Source organism: Podarcis filfolensis (genome assembly GCF_964270895.1).
Source record: "Podarcis filfolensis genome assembly, chromosome: 12".
Classification (NCBI taxonomy): Eukaryota; Metazoa; Chordata; class Lepidosauria; order Squamata; family Lacertidae; genus Podarcis; species Podarcis filfolensis.
Window position 1 is genome coordinate 57,996,308 of NC_139614.1, and position 21,626 is coordinate 58,017,933.

Sequence of the window (21,626 nt, forward strand, 5' to 3'; positions counted from 1 at the left end):
GCCAGCTGCCTCCTCCGCCTCCTCAGCCCCGGAAATGCCCCTGGCCAGCCCGTCAGCGGGATGTGGGCATTTCCCCCTCCCCCAGTTCTTAGTTGGAAGGTTTCTAAGCAGAGGCTGTGAGAGCTGCAACTCTTGCATTGCAGGGGGCTGGACTAGATGACCCCAGGGGGACTCTTCCGACTCCGATTCTCTGCTTCTCTATGGCGGCGTTGGAAGGGACCCCGGGGGTCATCTAGTCCAGCCCCCTGCAGTGCAGGCCTCTTTTGCCCCACGACCCCGAGCTCAGGCGTCTCTTGCGGGACCGACGGCGCTGCCAGCCAGAGTCGGCGGTGCTCGCTCTCTGCGCTTCCCGCTGGCCGGGGGCTGCGCTGGATGGCCTCTGGGTGCCCCCTCGCGCGAAGGCGGAGCAGTCCTCTCTCCCGGGCCACGCCCCCTCTCTCTCCGCCCAATCGCAGCCCGGCGAATACCCGGAAGCTCCCGCCTCCTCCTGCCGCTCGCTCCCGACCGGAAACCGGAAGGGGCGTCGCGGCGTCCGGAGCGCATGCAGATGAGGGGGCGTGGCCTGGGCGGCGAGGGCTCCTGGAGGTCGCGGGGGCGCGCAGGGCGGCATCGCCTCGGGGCAGCGAGGTGAGGAAGAGGAGGGCGGGAGGGGAGGGGGGAGGAGGAGAGAGAGCAGGGTCCCGGGGTCATCTAGCCCACCCCCGCCCGGAAGGCGGCCTGGCAGCGGAGAAGCTCAAAAAGCTCGACCCCCCCCAAAAATGAAAGGGAGAACAACCTGGATGTGCATCTCCAACATATAAGATAAAGAAACACATAAAATAAAACCTACATCCAGCGACAGTGTCTGGACCTGTTAGGTCCGGGGTCTGCAGTCTTTTCCAGCCGGGGGCCGGTCCACCGGCCCTCAGACCTTGGGGGGGGGGCCGGACTATATTTTGAAAAAAAATAATGAACGAATTCCTACGCCCCACAAATGACCCAGAGATGCATTTTCAATAAAAGGACACATTCTACTCGTGTTAAAACACACTGATTCCTGGACCGCCCACGGGCCAAAGTGAGAAGGCGATTGGGCCGGATCCAGCCCCCGGGCCTTAGGTTGCCTCCCCATGCATTAGGTCCGTAAATTACCATACAGTCATACCTCGGGTTACAGATGCTTCAGGTTACATTTTTTGGGTTACGGACCACTGAAACCCAGAAGTACCGGAATGGGTTACTTCCGAGTTTCGGTGGTCGTGCATGCACAGAAGTGCCAAATTGCAACCCGCGCATGCACAGATGCACCGCTGCAGGTTGCGGCCGCTGCGTGCATCCCACACGGATCACATTCGCAACCCAAGCACCCACTGTATAGCATATATATTCAACACAAAAAAACTGCGGCCATTTGTTGTTGACAAGGACAGCTGGACATAGAAAGGGCCCCATTCCCTTCAGGAGCTGAGGGCCACATCAAACCTCTGTCTGGCCCTGGCTGGAGGGATCTTGGCCTCGAGAAAGGCAGACACTCTCACCCCAAGGGGCGGATGAACATTGCTTTGGGTTCTGGGAATGGACTCAGGGTGGGGGTTCCAATGGAAGCTGGGGGGGGGCATTCTCCGCCTCCGTCCGGATCAGTTGTCCCCATCGCTCTGGACCCAACTGGACACCTTCCTGACCCAGGCCAAATGTCTCAAACGTCAAGGCAAAGTCCGACCATAATTTGCTTCCTGGACATGTGACAGGCGGCTGTTCCACAGGGCAGGTGCCCCCACCCAGAAGGCCCTCTCCTCTTTTAACGCGTCCCAGGTGGGTGGCCCCTCTGTCTCTTGTGGCAGGGAGTTCCACAGGTTAACAACAGCCCACTTGCCTACGGGCACAGTGCTGCAGCGTGGCCCCCGCCTGGGTTGGCTGGGCTGGGGGTGCCGGATCCGGACCTCACCGCCTCCCTTTTCTCCCGCAGGTCTGGGGCTGCCACTGCCCCCCACCTTGCCCCTGCCATGCTGCCGCTCCTCCGGGCCCTGAGCAGGGGGTGCACCGGCCCCTCGGCCCCCTGGGCTGACCCAGGCGGGGCTGGCCTGCTCCCGACCTGCAGCTTCTGCCTGGGGAGGGCCAAGCCTCCTGCCTCGCCGCCGGAACCCGGCCCCCCGCATCCCACTGCGGCCCCTGAGGGGTCACCGGAGAGGCGGAGCAGCTTTGTGGCCCTGAAGCGTCTGCTCGAGCGATCGCGCAGCGTCCCTGAGCTCCTGCGCTGGCTGTGGCAGAACCCGGGCCGGGTGTCGGGCATGCATTATGCCCTGGCCCTCGGCCACCTGGGCCGCCTGCTCCCCCCGGGCGAGGGGGGTCCCCGCCTGGAGCCCCTCCTGCACCAGCCCGACTTCCAGCACCTCAGCCGTGCCGTCGCCAGGCGCTGCGCCCACTTTGACGACGCCACCCTCGTCTGCTGCCTCCAGGCGTCGGCTGCGCTGGGTGAGACCCGGGAATGGGGGGGGGGCAATCTGGGAATGGTCGAGCAGGAAGGGAACCCCAAAGGTCTTCTAGTCCAACCCCCGGGCTCTCAATGCTTGCCCGGGTCCCCATGCCAGGGCCAGCTGAGTAGCTCAGATTTATTTATCCCATAAACCTATTTATACCCTGCTTCATTGGGAAAAGACCTCAAGGCGGTTTAGGAGAAAGGACAAAGCAGTGAAATTACCACCGGGAAGAAGGGAAAATAATTTGAAAAGTTTAGCCCTCAGCAAAGTTTAGCCCTGAGCTTAGCCCTCAGCAAAGTGAAGCTCCATTGATAGAGCCAGAGACTCTGAATCTCAGGGCTGTGGATTTGAGCTCCACACCGGGCAAAAGATTCCTGCAGGGTGGGGTTGGACTAGATGACCCGGGATCCCTTCCATGATTAAAAACAGATTAAGACTTGCACCAGGGCAGGATTTGTCTGATTGTGTTTTTAGCAGGTACCCAAAAAAAGAGCGCAGTGAAGGCTCTTGCCTATCAGTAGTTCCAAAATGTATTATTATTATTATTATTATTAATTAACTTTATGTATCGCCTTTCATCCGAAGCTTACATGGAGGTTTATAATATAAAACACAAAAATACAGATCACAGTAACAAACAAAAGCAATACACTCCCATTTTGAAAGACCGTAGATAGTTTAAACAGCTTTAGTCCTGGTGCCTAAAGATATATAATGAGGGCAGCAGCTGAGTCTCTTGTGGGGGGGATTGCACAAACGGGGAGCCACTGCAGATAAGTCCCCGTTCTCATGCTGCCACCGTGTGGGGTGCTGCTGGGTCCCTGGGGGCTTTGGGGGGGGTGTGTGGGCAGGAGGGGCCGAAGGCAGTCCTTGGCGTTGACCAGGCCTTTCTCTTCTGGCTTCCCAAGGGCCGCCCCGCAGGGTCGGGCAGCGGTGGGACGGCCTCCCCCTAACCCCTGCTCTGCCCCAGGCCTGCCGGGAGACGGCCGCCTGGTCCTGGCGCTGCAGGATGAGGCCCAGAGGCGGCTGGAGCGCCTCCGCCAGAGGGACGTCTCGACGGTCAGCGGCAACGACATGCGCCTCTACCCACTGAGCCATACCACCACCCCTCCATTGGAGTCCTGCCAAAGCAGCCCGGAGGAACAGCGCCGCCTGCAGACCCTCTTCTTGCTCCTCTCCTACTACCGCCTGCGGGCCCAGAAGCAGCAGGAAGAAGCCCCACCGGTGCGGCGTGAGTTCCTGCACCTGGTGCGTCTCTCGCTGCGCCAGCTGCAGGTTGCGCAGGAACAGGACCTGGCGCTGCTGGAGGAGATGCTCTGTCTCTGCGCCCGCGAGGCCCCTGGCAGCGACACCCTGGGCGCCATCTTCGGATCCCGGCTCTTCTACCAGAACCGCCGGGAGAACTTCGTCCACAGCATGGCAGGTGGGTGCCGGGGGGGGCGTGCGGGGAAGCGGGAGGCGGTGCCCAGGGGGGTCAGCTGTGGGCGCAAACATTTATTTATATTCCCTTTCTAAACCCATGTAGAAAAACCCCAAACTGGATATTTTACAAGGTTGTTCTTGGACTTCACCAGATCTTAACCTCTTACTGTATTTGTATTAATAGGTTCCAAGTTTGTACAAGTCTTTGATCTACTCATAGAAGGGAGCTGCATTTTTGTTTTTCCAATTCATCAGTATCAGTAGTTTTGCCATGGTCAGGGCATGGAGAGTCCACTTGCACTGTCCTTTTGCAAGGTTCCATGTGCTGGGTATATAATTCAAGAGGATATTTTGCTCTGTAAATGAAAGGTTGCTCCATACAGTTCTGTTGATGGTTTCGGTTACTTTCTGCCAAAAGATATTTTGATACAAGACAATGAAAAAACAAATGTACCTGTTGCATCTCCAACAGTTAAATACCTTAGATAGTCTTTTTTAAAACAAATATAATGGGGTGCAATATATTGTAAATATTATTTTTTGTTGTATGAGCCACAATTTAAGGTTCAGAGACGCCTTCGTTATAGCAGTTAAAACAGTTTCCCACCGTGTGGTTGAAATTGAGATCTGTAGCTGTGAGTGCAAACATGTGGGTGTGTCTGGGGGGGTGGCTCTTGGGCACAGAGGGGGCTGTGGGCGTCTCGGTGCCCCCCCATGAACTGCTGCTACGCAAAGGGCTCCCCCTGCACCCTTCATCCCAGGATTTGCAGTTATGATACAATACGATACGATATCTTTATTGTCATTGTCCCATACAGAACAATGAAATTGAAAAATCTACATAAGACATTCAAAACCCCCTAAAAACTCTGAAACCCCATTTTAAAATACAATATACTCCTATAGAGACTCTTTATACTGCGTTTAAAACCAGAATTGCATTTGGGTAGAAACTGTTTCTCAGGCGGCTAGTCCTGGTCTTTATAACCCTGGACCTTCTTCCAGAAGGCAGCAGAGGGCGCACCAGAGCGTTTTATTGAACCACTTCATATAATCCCATAATGGTACAGCTGGAAGGGACCCTGAGGTCATCCAGTCCAGCCCCCTGCAATGCAGGAATCTGTTGCCCAACGTGGGGCTCAAACCCCCGACCCTGAGATCAAACGTCTTACGCTGCACCAACTGAGCTATCCCTGTGGGCGGCAGAAGGGGATTTTCCTATGGGGCTGGTGGGGCAGAGCCCCAGTGCCCCCCAAGGGAATAGAAACACTTTGATTGGAGCGAGTGAACAGAGGGGAGTCCAAGGGCAGAGAAGGGCTCTGAGGAAACCAGTGGGAGAGACAGTATGGCGTAGGGGTTAGAGTCGTGGACTAGGACCTGGGAGACCAGGGTTCGAATCCTGCCTCAGCCATGAATCTCCCTGGGTGTGACCTGGGACCGGTCCCTGGCATAGCTCAGTCGGCGGAGCATGAGACTCTTAGGGTCTTGGGTTTGAACCCCATGTCAGGCAACAGATTCCTGCCTGTCTGGGGGTTGGACTAGATGACCCTGGTGGTGCCTTCCAGCTCTACAAACCCCACAGGGTTGTTGTGGGGTTGACCGAGGGTGGGGAGAGCCCCGTACGCCTCCTTGAGCTCCTTGTCGGAAAAGAGGTGGGCGTCTCACTGCCAGCGAGCAAGCGGGGGCTTCTGGGGGTCTCCTCGCCGCTCAGCCCCACGGGACACCCACCCTCTGCTCAAACCCCTCCTGCCACGGAGAGCCCCCCGCCTTCCGAGGAAGCCTGTCCCACCGCCTTCAGGGGGCACACTGTTTATTTGGGGGGCCTGCTGAGCTGCTCTTTCTCCCCGCAGACTGGTTCCCTGGCAAGGCGGGGGGCTTGACCCCTCCCACCATGGCCCTGGTTGCCAAATACTTGGCCCGCCACCGCCTGAGGGAGCCGCGCCTGCTGGATGCCATCGCCACCTTCCTGCTGGAGAGGGCACAGCAGCTGGACAGCAAGGTGAGCTTCGGGGGGGGGGAGCCTTCCTGTTTGGGGTGCCCCTACCCAGAGGTCAAGGAGGACGCACAGACCACCCAGCGCCCCTGCCCCGTTTCTTCCAGGGAGGGGGCCAAGAGAGAGGGAGCAGCCTGGCACCCCCCACTCGCCCAGCCTACCAGCTTAGCTTGCTTGCTGCTGTGGGTTTTTTGGGGGGGCTAAGGACCTGGGAAGAGCCAAAGTACAGGATGAGGCCCATGGCCCACTCAGTATCCTCTTTGCACAGGGGCCCTAAAGGGAAACCCCTGAGCAGGATTCGAACACAGGAGCAGCTCTGGGGTTTCCAGCAACTGGGATTCAGAAGCATCCCAACAGAGGCGAGAGAGAGAGAGAGGTCTGCAAGTATAGGGCGGTATACAAATTTAATTAATAATAATAACAGTAATAAGTCATTGCTCGCCATCTCCTCCTCCACAAATTTGCCCGTTTCTCTTCTGAAGCTGCCCAAGATGCTTCCTATCCCTGCCTTCTGTGTATCGATTGGATTTAGATATGGAGGAGAGGGTGTTAAGTGATTATCCTTCCTCGTTTCCTGTGTGTCAGAGTGCAGATATCTGCTTCACTGGAGAAAAACCATCTGTGCGCAGCTCATCTCTAGAAGCTTTTAGGACAAGACTGCGTAAACTTTTAGAAACATTAGGATGCTTTAGGCAGACTTGGATTACCGTAATTTTCGCTCCATAGGGCGCACCTAGTTTTTAGGGGGGGGGGGAATTACCCACCCCGCTCGCTGTCTTGGCTTCCTCTTTAGCCATGCACAACCTCTCCAGCCGGGAGAGGTTGCGCGCGGCTTCGTTTTTAGCTGCGGGGCTGGGGTGGGGGAAGCCCGAGCTTCCCCAGCCCCCAGAACAGGTCCAGGAGCGGCGGCAAGATTGCGAGCTTCCCCAGCCCCCAGAACAGGCTGCTGTCCGCAAGCCTTCGGAGCCCAGCGGGAACTCCTGCCGCGCTCTGAAGGCTTGCGGATAGCTGCCTGAAGCCTGGAGAGCGAGAGGGGTCAGTGCGCACCGACCCCCCTCGCTCTCCAGGCTTCAGCGAAAGCCTGCATTCGCCCCATAGGATGCACACATATTTCCCCTTCATTTTTGGAGGGGGAAAAGTGCGTCCTATAGAGCGAAAAATACGGTATCTTCTCACTTTTTATCTTTACAAAAAAATCACTCTCAGGCTCTTGGGTAAACAAGGAAAACATCAGTTTTACTCACATCAAAAGTCCTGCCAGGGTTCAGCAGATACAGGGATGCAAATTTTGCAAGCAGTAACCCCTAACAGTTACGGAAGTCCATGGCCCAGTTCAATTTGTGTGCTCCCTGGAGGAGAGCAAAGAAATATCCTCCCCCATTGCAGGCTGAAAGAAGTGGAGATTAAGTTGCTCTTCTTCCCTTTCCCTCCACATAGGATTAGAGGATATTATTATTATTATTATTATTATTATTAAAATTTATATGCGGCTTTTCATCCGAAGATCTCAGGGTGGCTCATTTGTGATCTCGGCTGCTCATCCTGTGGCAGGGAGTTCCACAGTTTAGCTGCTGGGGTTCTCCCTGATCCCTGGAGTAGGCCACCTCTCTGAGGCTGCCCTGGTCTGAGGCACTTGGGGGTCTGGAAGCCCCACCAGCGCAGGTCCCCTCCCAGTGTGATCTGCTGACCCTGGCCATTGCCCTGCACGGGGTTGGCCTAGATGACCCTCGGATCCCTTCTGACTGGACGATTCTGCAAAGCGTGTGCCGGAGTCCAGCCTCCCTGGGGCTTTGGGGAGGGGCGGGACGCGATGTTGGGGGGGGAGGGCAGAGAGCCTGACCCCCCAGGCCTCTCCTCCTGCAGATGATCCAGAAGCTGGTCTTCCCCTTCAGCCGGTTGAACTTCCGCCCGTCCAACCACGCCGCCCTCTTCCCCCGCCTGGAGGCGGCTCTGCAGAAGCCGGGCGTCTCCCCGCTGGCCGCCCTCAACGTCCTCATGTCCTTGGTGCAGCTCGGCCACTTCCCCCCTGCCCTCCTGCGCCAAGTCTTCTCTCCCGCCTTCCTGGCCAACGTCACCAGTAGGTTCCCGCCTGGCGGGGGGTTGGGATGGATGACCACCGGGGTCCCTCCGCTCCCATGCTGCCGTTCTGTCATTCCGTGGGCCTCGGGAGGCCGGGAGGCCCGGCGTTTTTTTAGGGGGGGGTTGCTGTTCTTCGGGGCCCCGCCTTGAGCAGCTGATGAGGGGCAGCTCCCCTTCTCCCCCCCCAGGCAGCCCCTGCGGGCGGATTGTGCTGCGCTACCTCTCCCTCTTGGACGCAGCTGTGGCGCTGGAGGTCCCCGGGTACCACGGCCCCCGCCTGCCCCCCCAGTACCACGTGCGCATGTTTGAAGGGGCGCTCACCGCAGACGAGGCCAACCGCAAGTACAGGTCAGAGCCCGGGAGGGGGCGCCGGGGAGGGGCTTGCCAGGGGTTGGGATGGATGACCCTCTGGGGTCCCATTCATCTCTCCTAGGAAATGCCCATGGACTTGGTGTGAATGACTCAATCCTTTTTTGGAGGGGGGAATATTTAACCTCGGGGTGGGTGCAATAACTGGGGGAGAAAGACCCCCCCCAGGCTAGGAGGGGAAGAGGCGCTGAGCTGCCATGTGTCTTTTGGGGGACGGGGGCCTTTGCCGCACTGACCCCCCTTCTCTTTGCTCCCCAGCTACAAAGGCCTGGTGGGAGAGGCTCTCTGCCAGCTGGTGGGCAGGGGGTGCTTCCGGCAGGACGAGGTGGTGCCCCCAGGATATTGCCTAGGTGAGTCGGGGGCCCCCCGTCCTTTGGGGTGGGGAAGGGCCCCCCAGCCAGAGAAGGGGGCTCGGCTTCGGCCCCCAAGTCCCTGGCTTCCTTTGCTGTATCAGAGCCGAGGCTCGCCTTCCGCCAGGGACGCTTTTTTGGGCAATTCCTGCCTGGCCGGGGGTTGGACTAGATGACTCAGGGGGTCCCTTCCAAGGCTCCGATCCTTCGATTCTCGGAAAGGTGCCCTGTGTGTGTGTTGGGCAGGGGAACCAGAAGCTCTTGGATGAGGCGTGCAAATCTCTCCCTCCAACTCCCCTGGCATTTAAGGGGCAGAGGCGGGTGAACAATTTTCCATTTTAAAAACCGGTCGTAAAAGATCACCAATGGATCCAGTCTCAGTTCTGGGGTCATATTGAATTTTCCACGCCAAAGTCTGTCTGTTTCGACAGCCTCTTTGCTTTGTCCCACTTTAGGTATAAATTTATGGATCCCATTAGGTTGCCTCATCTTTTAAATATTTGCAAAGATTTCAACAGAAACGAATTCCTGCTCTAAACACTTGGAGTGCCTTTAAGGGACGTTTTATAGAATCCGTGGACTCGGGGGTTGGGCTGGATGACCCCTGGGGTCTCTCCCAACTCTGCAATCCTGAGATTCTATGAATCTTTCCTCCCGCCCCAATGAAACGCTCCAGTTCAGCTGCTTTGGGCTGTTGGGGATAAAAAAATCATCAGGGATTTTTCCTTTCTTAATAATTTGGGAAAACTTGCTTTCATCTCCAAGCCTTTCCAAACTCTGTTCTGATCAGTTGGACCTTCTTGGTCCTTTGACATGTCACATGCAGTGGATCGTGCCCCCCCCACATGTAACTGTAGGCTCCCTGGGGGAAAGGGTCTCCTGAGCCCGTGCAAAGTGTTCTTTAGCCACCAAGCAACCCCACTTCTCCCTTTGTCTGGAACCCACAGCCGATCCCCTTTCTCTCTTTCTCCGCAGACTTCCTGCTCTGGGTCACCTCTTCTGGCGGCGTCCTCCCCCTGGGGGGCCCCCATAGCTCTCCCAAGGGGGCTGCCCTCGCCTCTGGATCACAGAACCCGGCATCTTTGGGGCTGGAGTCGACACCAGGGTCTCAGCTGCCCCCGGACAGCTTGTGTGGCCCCAGCTGGGAGCCCTCGCCAGGGACCCCCTCCCTGAGCAGCCCCACACGGACGGACCACTCCCTGGCGGGCCCCCCCTGCAGCAGCAATGGGACCCACTTTTTCTTCCCCGCCCGGGGGCCAGAGACTGGGCAGGAGCTCCGCCTCCCCCCAGCGGACGAAGGGGGCCCCTTCTCCCCGCAGGGGCCCAGCACCAAAGGCGCAGCGCAGGGTGGTTCACAGGAGGAGGGGGTCCACAGGTACCTGCAGCATGAATGGGGGGGAGGCACCTCTGACCTGGGGCCACAGTCTTGAGTGGGGGGGGGCTGGTGCTTTTTCCGTCGCTTGGCCACTGAAAGGAGGCAAGTGCTTTGCTCTCTCAGCCCATTCTGCTGCGGTTCCAGTATTGCAGCGGGTTGGACTAGATGACCGCTGGGGGTCCCTCTTCAGTTCTGTGCTTCTTTCCTTCCTGGCCTAGCGAGGGCCCAGAGCCGGCTCAGTTTGCAGGCTGCCTGGCCTTGCCTAGCCTCTTCTGCCAGCAGCGGCCAGCCTCTTCTGGCGCTGGCTCACAGCCTGTGCTCAGAACATGGCTGGGCTTGGCTGGGCCAGGAATGCCAAGCCTGGGGCGGCTGAGTTATGGGGAGGGAGGGGGCTGGAGCCTGTTTGCGGAAGTGGCAGCCGTTTGGGGGCGCAGAGGAGCCAAGCCTGACTCCCCAACCCCCTGGCTGCCTCTGGAGGTGGCTGTGCCAGGGCGCCCTCTAGTGCCAAGTGGGGGCTCTCCCCCATCTTCTTGCGTCTGGGGAGGGGGCCTGCACCCCATTTCTGACCAGGGGAGGCGGCCACATCCTCCAGAACTTGCAGTGGTTTTTTCTGGGGCTCTGACTGGGGGTACCTTGAGTGATGGGGGGCACACACTCCCTTTGATGCCAGTACCCCATTTCCTCCCCCCGCCTCCAGGGTTGTGCTGTCTGTCAACGACCAATGGCATTACTGCCATGGCTCCTCGGTCCTGGTGGGCTCTCGGGCCATGCGCAGCCGACATCTCCGCCTGTTGGGCTACCGCCTGGTGCAGGTAAGAGAGACTCTCCCTCCCTTGCATTTCTGTTCCCAGGCAGCTGTTTGCCAGCCCTGCTGCCCAGAGGGGTCCCCTGGGGCCGGATACGGCAGCCAGGCTCTTCAGACGCCTGCATGGAGCCTCCAGGAGCAGGAGCAGTCTACCTGGACGCCCAGGGTCCCGGGGTCTTTTGGCCGGCAGGCTCTTCCTCTGCTCTTCCACTCTGCAGCTGCCCTACCAGGAGCTGGAGAAAATGAGGGGCGTCGAGGAAACCAAGGTCTACCTGAGACAGAAGCTGGAGGAGCTGCAGTTCTGAAGCAGACGCCTAGGTGTGGGTCTGTGTGGGTCACTGGACAGTGGGCACGTTTGGGGATGGTGTGGGTCTTTTCTTGCAGAGCACACATTCCCCCAGTGCAGCGGTTCTCCACCTGTGGGTCCCCAGATGTTGTTGGACTACAACTCCCATCATCCCTGAGCTCTGGCCTTGCTAGCTAGGGATGATGGGAGTTGTAGTCCAACAACATCTGGGGACCCACAGGTTGAGAAAGGCTGCCCCAGTGCATCCCTGAGAGGGATTTGTTTGAGCTGCAAGAGAGGGTTTTTCTTGGCAATAATAAATTAAAATAAATTAAAAGAATAATAATAAAGAGGTGAAAAGTCCAGACCGGCTTCCTTCTCTTGCTTTATTTGCCTCCGTCGTTCAGCAAGGAATGGGGCAGAGGGCTCCCTTCCACCGCCCCCCAGCCTCCCCACAACGCATTGTCCTGCCTCAAGCGCGGCCCTATGGACCTGCCCCACTCACTTCCTCGGGGAGGGGTGTCTCTGCCCGGGACCCCACTTTCCTGGGGGCGCCTCTTCCTTGGCCTTCGGCTGGGCTTGGTAGGGGAGGCAGTGCCCCCCCAGGTGAGGGGAGAGCCCCTGCCCCACTGCCCTTGCCGGACGCCCCGCCCTAAGAAAGCCGCGTTGAGATTGGATGGGGCTGGAGGGTGATTGTCTTTGGGGGCGAGGGTGGGGCACGCCCCCCGCCCCCTCTAAGGCTGGCGCAAGGAAGCAAAGGGGTGGGGGGTGTCTCGGGGGTGTGAGTGTGCTGAGCGCCCCCAGAGGCGGCTGGGGGATGTGGGGCGACCCCTCTGCTCCGGGGCAAGAAGGCACTGGGGTGGGGGTGGCTGGTCAAGGCACTGGGGTGCCATCTCCAGGGCCCTTTCCGGCCGCTGCCCTGCGGGTCTCCGTCCGTGCTGCCCGCCTCACACGGGCATGGGCATCTCGTTGTACTCGTCCACCCCTTCCCTCTCGTCCAGGATGGGCTCGGCCTCGGCTGCGTCCAGCTGTGGGGCAGAAGAGAGAGGGGGCTCAGTGGCAGCGGGGGGAGGAGGAAGGGGCGGCTTCTGCTCCCCCCGCCACCCCCGTCCCCGGGAGCGGAGGCGCCAGCACAGCCCGCTTCCCCCCTGCCTTGTGAGGGCTCTGCGCCCGGCGGGGCCTCCTCTGCGTTGGCCACTTACACACTTCATCTCCCTCTCGGTGAAGATGCGGCTGAGCAGGCACATGCGCAGGGGGACCGTCAGGATGAGGATGAAGGGGAAGGCCAGCGAGGCCACCGTGGACATGACGGCCCACAGCACCGCCAGGCAGGCCAGCTGCAGCAGCGTGAAGAGGTGCATCCGCAGCGTCCGCACCTGCAGGGTCACAAGCGCAGCGTCGGAAAGGGGACCCTGGGAGGTCATCCGGCCCAACCCCCGGTTACAGCTCCAGGATCCCTGGCAGGCGGCTGTCCAAGGAAGACCCACAAGCAAGGGCAGAATCGCCCTCCGCCTTCCCACCCCAGCTTGCCCCACTGGTCCCAGGAGAAGGGGGGGCCAGACCTATGCCTTTTGAGGCTCAGACTGTGATGGGGGTCCCATCGCAACCAGCAACGAGGTCCAGATCACCCCATTCCCTACCCAGTGGGGTTCTTCCATGACAGAGCCCCACGTTAAAAAATTAAAAATTAACTGCTACAACAGATTTTGTCTGTCCTGGATTAGCTCACCTGTCAAAGTCACGGCTGAATAAAAATGCCCAGTGCCATATGATTTTTCGGGCCCCACCTTGGGCAAAAGATCCCTGCCTTGCAAGGGGTTGGACTGGATGACCCTTGGGGTTCCCTTCCTACAATCCTGTGATTCTTTTCTGAGCCACACATTCGCATCCTGAGAGCTTCCTGGCTATGGTGCTTCCTGGAGACAATGCTGGAAGAATCTGAGCGCTCTTCAGCAGAACGGCCAACTTACCGCCTTTACATCTGTGCCGCTGAGTCTCAAACTTTGGGGTTGTTGAAACAGATGCCGCCAGAAATTAATCCGTTTCAGTCATGCAGCTCAAACTGGGTTCACTGGACCCATTTTTTAAAAAAAGCAACGTGGACAGAAGTTGCTTCTGGGGCCCCTCCTGTGGAGCCAGGGGCAGAAAGACCCTCTGGACTCTGGGGAAATGGGGCTCCGTGGGGTGCAAAGAGCCTCTCCTGGGTCTCTCTCCTGACCCCCCATGGGAGACCCACCTGCCCCCACCCCAAACCCCAGGCCAGGGCCCTCCCCTCTGACCTTCTTGACGTAGGTGACGTCCGGGTGGTGCTTGGGGGGCATAAGCAGCAGGTGGAGTCGCTCGTAGAACTGGATCCCGTTCAGAGAGGTGACGCCCATGTAGAGGAAGATCCCAAAGAGGACGGCCAGGGGGATCTTGCGCAGAAGGTCGCCAATCACGATGGACAGGCCTGGAGAGGGAGGGGGAACAGGGTGGTTCAGCAGAAGTCCTGCCAGACCCCAACACACCCCAGGAGTGGTGCAGAGGGGGTCTTGCCTCCCCAGTGCCCCCACTTTGGGGCATCTCCATCAAGCAAAGTGCCAAGATGGAGAATGCATGGAGAAGTACGATGACGCATTTATACAAAATATAGTCATTTAAAAATAAATACGTATGTATTTGGATAATAAAATCTATACCTAGACAAGTATATGGAATTGTAAGGGTTAACTCTTAGGCCTCAGTGAAATAGCCATTTTATTGCACTATAAAAATGAATCACCAGATGACGCAAGAGAGCAGGAAATTTTAAAACACGGTTTTCCATAGAGATTTTTCCCTGTCCTTATTCTGACTTATTTATAGCGTTTTCCCCCTGTGTCTAGATCAGTGGTTCCCAATTAGCTCATTACTGAGGACTCCCTATTTTTCAAAAGCCACCACGGAACCCCTACTTTTGAAAATTTAGATAACTGTGCGGGAGTTACCGCCGCAAAGCAATTTTCGGAACAAAATGTGGAGTAGCCCCTAATAAGCAAAGGATTTTAGGTATACTGAAAAACAGACTAGGACTGAGCGATATCTGGTTTTTAGCATAGTGACGTATCAGCAGCTAAACATCGTGATATTCCAATTTATGTCTGAAATTGGAGATCAGGCGTGGGGCTGAGGGAGGAGCAAACAGAGATTAGGTGGTTGGGGGGCACACAGATCTGGAATGGGGCTGAAGGCTGGGCGATGTCAGGTTTCCAACATTGTGGTATATCACCAGCTGAACATTGCGGTTTGGTGAGATACAGCAATGTTGAAATGAACTGCATTGGCTGCAGTCTGGGGCCAATGCAGCTGCCTAAGTCTGCCCCCCTGCTCAGCTGCAATGCAGGAGTTTCTTCTTCTTCTTCTTCTTCTTCTTCTTCTTCTTCTTCTTCTTATTATTATTATTATTATTATTATTATTATTAAATTATTTATGCCCTGCCCATCTGGCTGGGTCTCCCCAGCCACTCTGGGCGGCTCCCAACTGAATATTAAAAACACGATACAGCATTAAACATTAAAAACTTCCCTAAGCAGGGCTGCCTTCAGATGTCTTCTAAACGTCAGATAGTTGTTTCTTTCCTTGACATCTGATGGGAGGGCGTTCCACTGGGCGGGCGCCACCACCGAGAAGGCCTCTGCCTGGTTCCCTGTAACCTCACTTCTCGCAGTGAGGGAACCGCCAGAAGGCCCTCGGAGCTGGACCTCAGTGTCCGGGCAGAACGATGGGGGTGGAGACTCTCCTTCAGGGTCCCCCTCAGGGTCCTCCATGCAACTGTGAGGAGGGGGGCACTCCTGGCCCTTAAGACCCCCCCCCCAAAAGCAAGGAAGTCTTCCTTATTATTGCATTTGCCTTTCTCTCCCGCCTTCTCCTGGTTCTCCTTCACCCACAACCACCCTGTGAGGCAGGCTCCCCTGAGTGGTCCCTGGTGTGTTTTGTCAGAATCTCCACTCGGCCAAGCTGATAAAGCTCATCTTCCGGCCGAGCCTTCGGAATCGCCTCCTGACGAATAATTAACGACCTGAGCCTTTGATGAGGCTCCAAGGCACGTTCCCCCATTCAGCAGAGTTTCCAGCACAGGAAAGAGACGAGAGGTTTGGGCTACATTGCAAAGAGTTTTGTTTCTAAGCTACGCAGACAGAAAAGACACCCACTCTCTATGAAAGCAGAGAGCAACCGAACAAAGGGACAAAGGAACAAAGGAAACAGGAAACCACTAACGTCACATCCCGTCTCCCGTGAGACTTCCAACAGCCTGGAAGGTCTCTGGAATGTAAACAGAGTCCTGTAACTCCAAGCAGCTGCTCAGTGGCAAACAGAAACTAACATGTTTGTGGGGGTGGGCCCCCTTCCCCGGCCGGCGACTCACCCACAAGCAGGGCCACCACCAGCCCAGTGACCCGCTGCTCCTTGACCTCCTGGATCTTGGGCTTGTCCCCGGGCGCCACGGCCTTGCTCATGACGGTGAGGGCGTTGGCGTGGGTGACGGAGCGCACGGTGGCGGCCGCCAGCCAGGGCAGCCCAAAGAGGGCGCAGAAGCCCCCCATGGCCACAATCAGGAGCAGGTCCAGGTGGAAGCCGGAGCCCTTCTGCAGCTTCCGCTCCTTCTTGCTGATGATCAGCCTGGGGGGCGAAGCAGGCAAGACGGTTAGGAAATGATATATAATGAAGTTTAGAATAACCCAAAGCCTTTCTCTGAGGAATTCTAGGAGCCAAAATCCCAAGGGAGCAGAAAAAACTATTTATGTACGCAACCGTGGCTACGTGGATGTTACTGGCCCAGAGATGGAAAGAAGATAAAACAGAAGAATGGCAGATCTAGTGGATGGATCATGCCGAAATGAGGAAGATCAAAATTTTAATAACCTGATGAAGAGAGCACAGCAAAGGTTAGATTTTTCTGAGAATCCTCTGGAAAAACAATCTCTCAAAGGACCTGTTGATGGTATTTTACCATTGTACTGCTGAGAGTGTATTAACTTATGGTCTGTGTGTGTGGTTTGGGAGCTGCACGGTCAGGGGGAAAACAATGCTGTCCAGGGTTGTAAAGACTGCGGAGAGAATAATTGGGTGCAGTCTTCCCACCTTGGATCAAATCTATGCTTCCAGGTGCCATAAGAAAGCTGCAGAGATAGCGCAGGATAGTGCGCACCCCGGAAATGATCTCTTTCAGCTTCTGGAAGAAGGTACAGGGTTATAAAGACTAGGACTAGGCGCCTGAGAAACAGTTTCTATCCAAATGCGATTTTGGTTTTAAATGCAGTGTAAGGTGGTCTCTGTGGGAGTATATTGTATTTAAGTATGGGGTATCAGAGTTTTTAGGGGCTGACCAGGCTGGGATAGCTGGTACAGAGGCTTGTTGGTTTTTTAATGTATTATGTAGATTTTTTTCAATTTCGTTGTTCTGTATGGGACAATGGCAATAAAGATTATCATATTGTAAAAATAAGGAATGGGGAAAATTTATATTTTACCTTAAAAACTATTGTAAACAGTTGACATCGTTAGTAGGATTGGAAAAACACTTGTAGTTTAATGATGAACTTTGGACATAATGGAGATGTGAAAGATTTGGACTATTATAAAAGATGCAGGAGGAAGTGATTAATAATAGGACCCGCAAAGGGGAGAAGTCCAGGAGATTCCTGGGAATACTGCTTTTATGTTGAATGTTGGTGATTGTAAAATTTACAATTGAAAACCAAATAAATTTATTAAATGAAATAAAAATAATATTAAGAAAGGAACCGGCGCCCCCTGAAGCCCCTTGGCCTGCCCTCCCCTCCCGATTCCTAGAGAGGACCCCCCCCCCGGCCAAAGGGTCCCCCTTGGGACAGACCCCGGGCGTCCTGGGCGTGACTCACGTGGTGATTTGCGTCTCCATGAAGATGAGGATGAAGACCAGGACGGCCGGCAGGGCACTGGCCACCATCATCCAGACGGGGAAGGCCTGGCTCTCGCCCAGGGGGTTGATCACCCAGCCCCGCTTCTGGGGGTCCGTGACCGAGAAGCCGTGGGGCACCGAGAGTTTCTGTGGGGGAGGAGGGGAGAGAGGTGGGCAACGGGTGAGCGAGAGGGAGAGGAGAATTGTAGAAGGGGTTCCGGGGAGGAAAATGGCAGAGGGACCCCCAAAGGTCATCTAGTCCAACCCCCGGCAATGCAGGAATGTCCACTAAAGGAGATAGCCAGGCACCCTCTCCTTAAAAACCTCCAAGGAAGGAGGTTGCGAAGATCCAACAATCTAGGCTTCCATACAACGCACAATAAAAGGAACTCGCAAGATAACAGCAAATAATTAAATTGTTGTTGCTGGCATTATTATTATTGGTATTGTTAACTGTTTCTGCCAAGTTCCGGTCCAGCACTATAACCACTGCACGGCACTGCCTGCCTCCTCCGTTCCAGGATTCTTTGGGGCGCTGAGCCCACCTGCCTGCTCACCTGTGTGTAGGTGTCCCGGATGCTGTAGTCCACCAGCACCATGATGAGGATAGCGATGGGCACCCCAAAATCCCCAATCACACGCCGGACCTGCCCAGAGAGAAAGAGGGAGAGACTTGCTCAGCCCTGGCCTTCAAGAGCCGTTTCTGGTGAGCATGTGGCTTTAAGGCAAGGGGCCTCTGAGGGCGTGCAGAGTGCCCCCGAGACCCTCCTGCCATCCGCCCAGGAGGCCTCTGCCCCCTCTCGCCACCCCTCCATGTCATTTTTAATTTGAATCCCATCTTTCTCTATTGCTGCACGCAAAGCGGTTGCCAAGCTGAAGAAACCCCAAAACGTGCAGGGTAACAATACGATCCAACGCAAAAATATAGAATCACAATTAAAAAAGGTTTTAATATAATGGCAGAGTTGGGAGAGACCCCTGAGGGTCATCCATCTCACCCCCCTGCAATGCAAGAATCGGTGACGGGGGGGCCACCCAATCTCTGCTTAAAAACCTCCGAGGAAGGAACTTTGTCAAATAAAGCAACATTTGACAATCTACTGGGCTCATAGGATGAACTCTCCAAATTCCTGCAAATAAGGGAATCCTCTCTCTTGCCAATTGCGGCCATTCTCTTGCTCTGGCCGCCCAATTCTTCCCTGACCCCCCCCCCAGGCCACGCACCCGTCCCGGGAAGAAGCGGCTGTTCTTGAACTTGCGCAGGAAGAAGGCGATGAAGAAGGTGCCGGCCATGAGGACCAGCGAGAGGAGGGCCGTGTTGGGCTGGCCGGTCACTTTGGCCGCGGAGCGGACGGCCGTCCCGTTGCCCAAGACCAGTGTGGTGTTGCCGTCCAGGCTGATGTCGCCAGTGCCGTTGGCCTTGGTGCAGCTGTTAAGCGGGTGCTCCTGGAAGATCTGCCCAGAGACAAAACCTTTCCCGTTTGTTTCTTGCAAGGAATCCTTATCCTTGCTTGGTTGGTTTTTATATTGTTTCACAGAATGCTTTTTAACTGGTTTTCCACTGAGAGTGGCATCCCTCTATCTCGAGAGACAATGGAGTGTGCCTCTGGGTATGAATTCAAACTGTTGCCAAAATGAACTCTCCAGGGCACAAGATATAGGACATAACATACAAATGGAAGACTGGGAAAAATTATGGAAAGTGAATTTAAAATTCGCTGATTGCATATTGTTAAAAGAGAACTATATGAAAATGATGTATAGATGGTACATTACAGCTGTAAAAATGGCAAAAATGTATAGAACAGGCTCCAACAAGTGTTGGAAATGTAAAGAAAAAGAAGGCACATTTTTCCATATGTGGCGGGATTGTAAAATAACCAAAAACTATTGGGAGATTATTTATAATGAGATGAAAAAAAATGTTTAAGATAACTTTTTAAATAAAAAGACCAGAAGCTTTTTTAGTAGGCATTTCAGGTCAAGAGTTGCCAAAAGAGAAGAAAAACTAGGACGCTGTTAGCCCAAAGATGGAAAAGAATGGCAAGAAAAATTGATGGAATACACTGAAATGGCAAAATTAACTGGAAGACTATGAGATAAGGACAACAGAGACTTTAAGAAAGACTGGGAACCATTTATGTTATCCCTACAGAAACAATGTAGAGAGATGGACGCATTAGAAGGTTTTGATTAAACATTTACAATTACCAAAACCAACGTAGAAAATACAACATTGAACTCGAAAAAACAAGAAGAAAACTACGATAAATATATTCGATTCCAAATTAAGAATAACACAATATGCAGCAGAAATCTGTGGAAGAAGGTTGCAGGGGCTGCCCAGGCCTTGGGGTCCCCCTCATGCGCTTTGAGCTTCAGGGCCCCCCACATGTGGATCCGCCACTGACCTTGATGAGCTTGAAGAAGGTCTCGTAGATGAAGATGAGGGAGATGAGGAAGGCGAAGATCTCCTGGGTGAAGCGGGAGACATAGCGCACCAGGAAGCTGCCCTCAAACGCCACCATGACCAGCACAATGAGGATGAGCCAGAATCCGATCCAGACGCGACCCACCAGGTAGTCCAGGCCCTGCGAGGTGCAGAACTGGGGCGGGGGGAAGGACAGGCAGTGAGGGGTGTCCTCCAGGGCTCCCCTCCCCACAGCCCTGGGTGGGGGGCACCCGTCCACCTCTCTCTCTCTCTCTCCCCTCCCTTGGCAGAGAGATGCTCTAGGGAGAACCAGCGCCTGTGGGGTCATTGAAAGATACCGCCATCAGGCTGCAAGGGGGACCCTCAACCAGCCCAGCCCCCTTCTAGCGGGAGGCTGATTCAGTGGGCAAAGAGGTTGGGGGGCCACCGGCCATGGATCCTGGAGCTGTGACCCCTTCATTGCAGGGGTGGGTTGGACTACAGGACCTCTAGGGGTCCCTCCTGCTAAGGAAATACCAAAACCCTACTTGAAGGGTTTTCTCTAACCTGGCTGCGCTTTCTTGCTCAAACCAGACCGACGCTGAGCCTGCAGGACCAGATCGGGACAAAGTCGGGAAACCTTTTCAGTAGGGAACCCTGAACCCGGCGGTTCCACGACTCCCCCCCTGCCCTGGGCCTTTGGAGGGGAGAGGAGGTCCTGCAGGATCGCAGCTCCGACGGGGAGATTCAAGGGGGAGACGGGGACGTTAGGGAAACAGGGGAGACCCCAACCCCCTGGGAAAACTCACCATGAAAAAGGCCTCCTCGAAAACGAGGAGGGGTCCTGAGAAGCCGATGACCAGGAGGGGCTGGGCGCCCAGCAGGCAGAAGAAGATGCCCTGGACCGAGGTGGAGATGATCAGCTCTGAGACCCCAATCAACCCCTGTGTCTTCTCACCTGTTTATTTGGGGGGGGGGGAGAGAGCAAGGCTCAGAGGGGGCTGGCCTACCTCTCAGGGCTGGCGTCCCAGAGCACCCCAAACCCAGCCTCAGCCCTGCAATTCCTGGGAAGGGCAGCTCCCCAAAGGCGCAGGCCGTGCGGGGTCCGGCCAGGCCGGGCCAGGTGGCCTCTGCCCCTCCATGTGGGGCGCTGGCCCCCCACTCACCCAGCAGCCCCCCAAAGGTGATGGCCGGCGACAGGGCAGCAAAGTAGATGAAGATGATGGCCGCCACGCACTGGGCGTCCAGGGCGTCCCGGAAGTCGCTCAGGTATTTGGGGTAACGGCGGCAGACGTCCTGGACCAGACCCCCGAAAGGGCGCCCCGTTCGCCGGAGGGGGTCCGGCTCCTCCTCCTCCTCCACCTTCAGCAGCGCTGTGGGGCAGACAGGGGCGGCAGTGAGGGCGTGTCCCCCCAAGAAGAGACTGAGACCCCCCCAACGCTGCAACGTATTACCACAACTGTGTTTATCGAGTGGGTGTTCATGGCAGGGGGTTGGACTGGATGGCCTCTAGGGGACCCCTTCCAACTCTGCGATGCTACGATTCTCTCATTCCCGTAAATATCCCCGGAATATAAATATTTTAGATGATAATGGCAGATCAACTAGTTGCATTTTGGCTCACGAGGAAGCAAGAGCTTTCCAGGCTACTGTGGCTTTGAGGCTGGTTTTGAACACGTTGCAATATATTTTGATTATTGTTTTTATTTATTTTTGTATATTTATTTATTTAGGTTTTTCAAATTAAAAATTTAAAGTAATAAGCAGGACTAAGATGCGGAGATATGCTCCAGAGATCCAGACCGCGGGGAGCCCCGAGAAATTAATAAATACAATTTGGACTATAATTTGATCTTCTTTATTTTAGTTTTTTATTTTTTATTTGAAGTATTATGATTGGATATTTAATTGGATGTTTGTTATTGGAAAATCAATAAAATGATTTTTTAAAAAAAAAATCAAAGTAATAAATCAACATACAATACCCACAGAATCTCCTGGACTTCCCTCCACCCCTTTGCGGCTCCTATCATTAGTCCTGTCCTCCGGCATCTTTTATAATAACCCAAATCTTTAGCATCTCTGTGATGTCCAAAGTTCACCATTAAACTACAAGTGTTGTTCCAAACCCATTAACGATTTTAACTGTTTACAATGGGTTTTTTTACCTTATCTATTTCA

The 21,626-nt window shown here is 55.3% G+C and overlaps 3 protein-coding genes across 11 annotated transcripts in view; 1 reads left to right on the forward strand and 2 right to left on the reverse strand.

Annotated features, from left to right (window-relative positions):
* LOC310745974 (uncharacterized protein) overlaps window positions 1-21,626 on the reverse strand; it is a 618,230-nt gene that overhangs the window by 432,439 nt on the left and 164,165 nt on the right. The window lies entirely within an intron of this gene.
* FASTK (Fas activated serine/threonine kinase) lies at window positions 520-11,500 on the forward strand. The gene is made up of 11 exons (XM_083579559.1): window positions 520-627; window positions 1,946-2,451; window positions 3,427-3,879; window positions 5,729-5,877; window positions 7,735-7,948; window positions 8,139-8,298; window positions 8,578-8,669; window positions 9,645-10,044; window positions 10,742-10,856; window positions 11,068-11,249; window positions 11,397-11,500. Exons 1-10 carry the CDS (start codon window positions 542-544, stop codon window positions 11,152-11,154), a joined length of 2,262 nt encoding a protein of 753 aa, XP_083435685.1. The 5' UTR covers window positions 520-541; the 3' UTR covers window positions 11,155-11,249; window positions 11,397-11,500.
* Window positions 11,504-21,626, reverse strand: part of SLC4A2 (solute carrier family 4 member 2) — a 60,634-nt gene continuing 50,511 nt past the window's right edge. For all 9 annotated transcript variants that reach the window (XM_083579270.1, XM_083579269.1, XM_083579276.1 and 6 more), the window contains 10 exons: window positions 20,612-20,818; window positions 20,255-20,403; window positions 19,447-19,641; window positions 18,260-18,490; window positions 17,593-17,682; window positions 17,016-17,182; window positions 15,521-15,774; window positions 13,415-13,584; window positions 12,338-12,511; window positions 11,504-12,163 (listed from right to left, as the gene is read on the reverse strand). In XM_083579270.1, coding sequence (XP_083435396.1) covers window positions 12,083-12,163; window positions 12,338-12,511; window positions 13,415-13,584; window positions 15,521-15,774; window positions 17,016-17,182; window positions 17,593-17,682; window positions 18,260-18,490; window positions 19,447-19,641; window positions 20,255-20,403; window positions 20,612-20,818 — 1,718 coding nt within the window. In that variant the 3' untranslated portion in view covers window positions 11,504-12,082. The remainder of the gene's footprint in view (window positions 12,164-12,337; window positions 12,512-13,414; window positions 13,585-15,520; window positions 15,775-17,015; window positions 17,183-17,592; window positions 17,683-18,259; window positions 18,491-19,446; window positions 19,642-20,254; window positions 20,404-20,611; window positions 20,819-21,626) is intronic.

Coding starts and splice junctions, on each gene's coding strand:
- FASTK (XM_083579559.1), top strand. CDS start 542: ATGCAGATGAGGGGGCGTGGCCTGGGCGGCGAGGGCTCCTGGAGGTCG. Junction 628..1,945: donor CATCGCCTCGGGGCAGCGAG/GTGAGGAAGAGG, acceptor TTTCTCCCGCAG/GTCTGGGGCTGCCACTGCCC. Junction 10,045..10,741: donor CAGGAGGAGGGGGTCCACAG/GTACCTGCAGCA, acceptor CCCCGCCTCCAG/GGTTGTGCTGTCTGTCAACG.